The sequence below is a fragment of the Ursus maritimus genome, unplaced genomic scaffold (assembly GCF_017311325.1).
Source record: "Ursus maritimus isolate PB19 unplaced genomic scaffold, ASM1731132v1 scaffold_23, whole genome shotgun sequence".
NCBI lineage: Eukaryota > Metazoa > Chordata > Mammalia > Carnivora > Ursidae > Ursus > Ursus maritimus.
In genome coordinates, this window is record NW_024424786.1 from 8,750,386 (window position 1) to 8,752,863 (window position 2,478).

General features: G+C 46.0%; 1 protein-coding gene across 1 annotated transcript in view; it reads left to right on the forward strand.

Annotated features, from left to right (window-relative positions):
• Window positions 1-1,413: 1,413 nt before the first annotated feature.
• The window catches only part of SLC6A5 (solute carrier family 6 member 5), a 51,246-nt gene continuing 50,181 nt past the window's right edge, over window positions 1,414-2,478 (forward strand). Inside the window, exon 1 of the mRNA XM_040639799.1 lies at window positions 1,414-1,431. Coding sequence (XP_040495733.1) covers window positions 1,414-1,431 — 18 coding nt within the window. The remainder of the gene's footprint in view (window positions 1,432-2,478) is intronic.

Sequence of the window (2,478 nt, forward strand, 5' to 3'; positions counted from 1 at the left end):
CAGGAGAGTGCATCTTTTTACCTTTAGGGTCACCCCTCACTCCGCCGCAGTACGGTAGAACGTCCTATTCTCCTGTGGCTTCCCGGTTGCCCAGCCCAGCTACCTGGTTGTTGGAGATCGCGATTTGGAGGATCTCTCAGACCTTGCGCTTCCACATCAGTCCTGGCTGTGGTGGATTTTTATTGAGAGGGCTATGAAGAAAGAATGGGTGTTCTTTGACTTTGAAAATGACCTATGAACGAGGTCACTGTTGGAAATAATTCCCTCTTTATTTCTCGAAAGTATTTTCAGAGGAGCCTAAAAAATACAATGAGAACAGTCATAATTTTACTCAGAATTTCTTTTGTGTTAATAGAGATAAAATAGGAAGGCAAATATTAGACCTCATTTGTAAGTGAAACCCCTAGTTTTCTGGGAGGGCTGTCTGACAGCCCTCAAACACTGATTGTCTGCGAGGGTAGGGCTGTGAGGATCGGAAGTCTGCATATAACACAGGCAGGTACACCCTTATAAACGAGGAACGAGTGAGCACCGGCCATCCCAGAGCTGTGGCGCTAAGTGCAGACCCTCGGTCTCGTGGTAATATTGTGGAATCCGCTGCCTGCCGATCAGAGAGGCAGCTATGGGATCTAGAGGAAGAGAAAGATGGAAACATGACAGTGATTTAATTCCTTCCCCCTCTCCCACCTCGTAGCCCAATCCGCTCTGTTGGCGGCTGCGTCTCGCCTTGGGTGCAGTGGGACGTGTCCCTCCCATGTTTCCCTTCATTAGGAGGAGGCAAACTTCTGTCATCCCCTCCCGCCGGCTTCGGTTTAGTAATCAGACCCACATGAGTCACGCCGAACACGCAGCCCCCTCCCGCCGGAGGGACAACTGGCCAGCGTACTCTCGGCTGTTGTCCCTTTAAAACTCGAATCCAAGGGGGTAATGATTTATCAAACTTGTATTATCAAGAAAATGTCAAACGAAGGGCACCTTGCTTTGCACTGACGCAAACCTGGCCTTTCCCAAGGAGATATAGAAAGCGCCTCTCTTGCTGGAGTCAAACCCAGTCTTGTCAATAGCTGGTTTCACTCTCCACCCGTTCAATCTGTTGCCCGTGTCAGACATGGTGAGTGTTTGCTTTTGTTCTTTTAAGAGGAGAGGGAGCTGCGGGTGGAGGGAGGGCAGATTCGTTTAGCATACTTCTTTTTGAAGTGTTCTGTGCATTTTGGAAGAGGAAGGGAGGGCAATTCTCGAAGCGGTAGGTATTTTGTTCTTGTGAGCATCACCTGAGATGGAAAAGAGGTTTCTGAGGCTGTGGTGGTCGGAGGGATCTCCTAACCGCGGTCCCGGGCACTGTCCTTGGTGCTGAAAGCCAGGTGCTGGTCCTGAGGCTGGTCGCTCAGTGTACTAGAGGCTATTGAGATAAGAATGCTTGCTGGAGCCAAGGTACTTAATGAGTACTGATCAAGCAAATTAATGAGTTCGGATCTGTGCATTTATGAAAGATGGTTAGACGAGATATGCGCGGTTGAGGTGAAGGTTATATGATCATTCTTACAGTATAATAGTAAATATTGGTGCTAATATTTAGGGAGCCCCAGAAGATAACACCAGGAGAGAAGGCAGACAGAAAAACCACCGCTGGCATTTCTCTTCATTTGAAACTCAACTGAGGAAAAGCAAATGAAAATTACTACTGAGTTTTGGCCCCCTAGCAGCTGTAGGGGCATGAAGAACATTAGACTCCTGTGAATAGTTATTGGAGGGAGAAGGGGAATCGAAAAACTTTGCATGTTGTTTTACCTATCTGGGAATCTGTAAGTGTGTAGGTCGTGTAAGATAACAAACCTGGTTACTAGCTTGTGTTTTACATCTGGTTTATTATGGTTGTTGTGGGGTTGTTGTTCTTGTTGATCACGATCCTTACCCCTGCCTTTGCTACCTGGAGGGCGGGGATGGATTTGGGATTCGCACAACCGATTTGGCCTGAAATACTCGCAGGTGCCAGGGCATCAGCTTTGTAGCCACAGCTTGCCTATAGCTCATTAAAAAAAAAAAAAAAGGCAATGTGCATTATTGAATGACAAAGGAAATGGGGCGGAAAATTAAAGAATCTTTCTGCAATAGTGATGGGGAGGTGGGCACCCTACAGCCGTGATGTGAAATCCAAAGAGGGTGGGGAGCTCATGGCTGTAGGGCTATTTCCACCCTCCCCTTCTCCCCCCTTCAAAAAAACCATTTCTGTCTATTTTCTTAATTTTCCCACCATCAAGGAGAGGAATATTAACCGCTTTATGCCATCTGGTTATTGACAAGACGAGCTAATTGAGAAATACAGTTTTTCTTGGAGAGGGAAAAAAAAATCCAGATTCCAGTTTATTCCCTAGATATTGTGTCTGGCCCTGAGTGGTGAACGTCTTTATATGTAGATACAGGTATTTTTAAAGCAGCCGTGACTTTTTTTTTTTTTTTTTTTTTTTTTTTTTTTTTTTT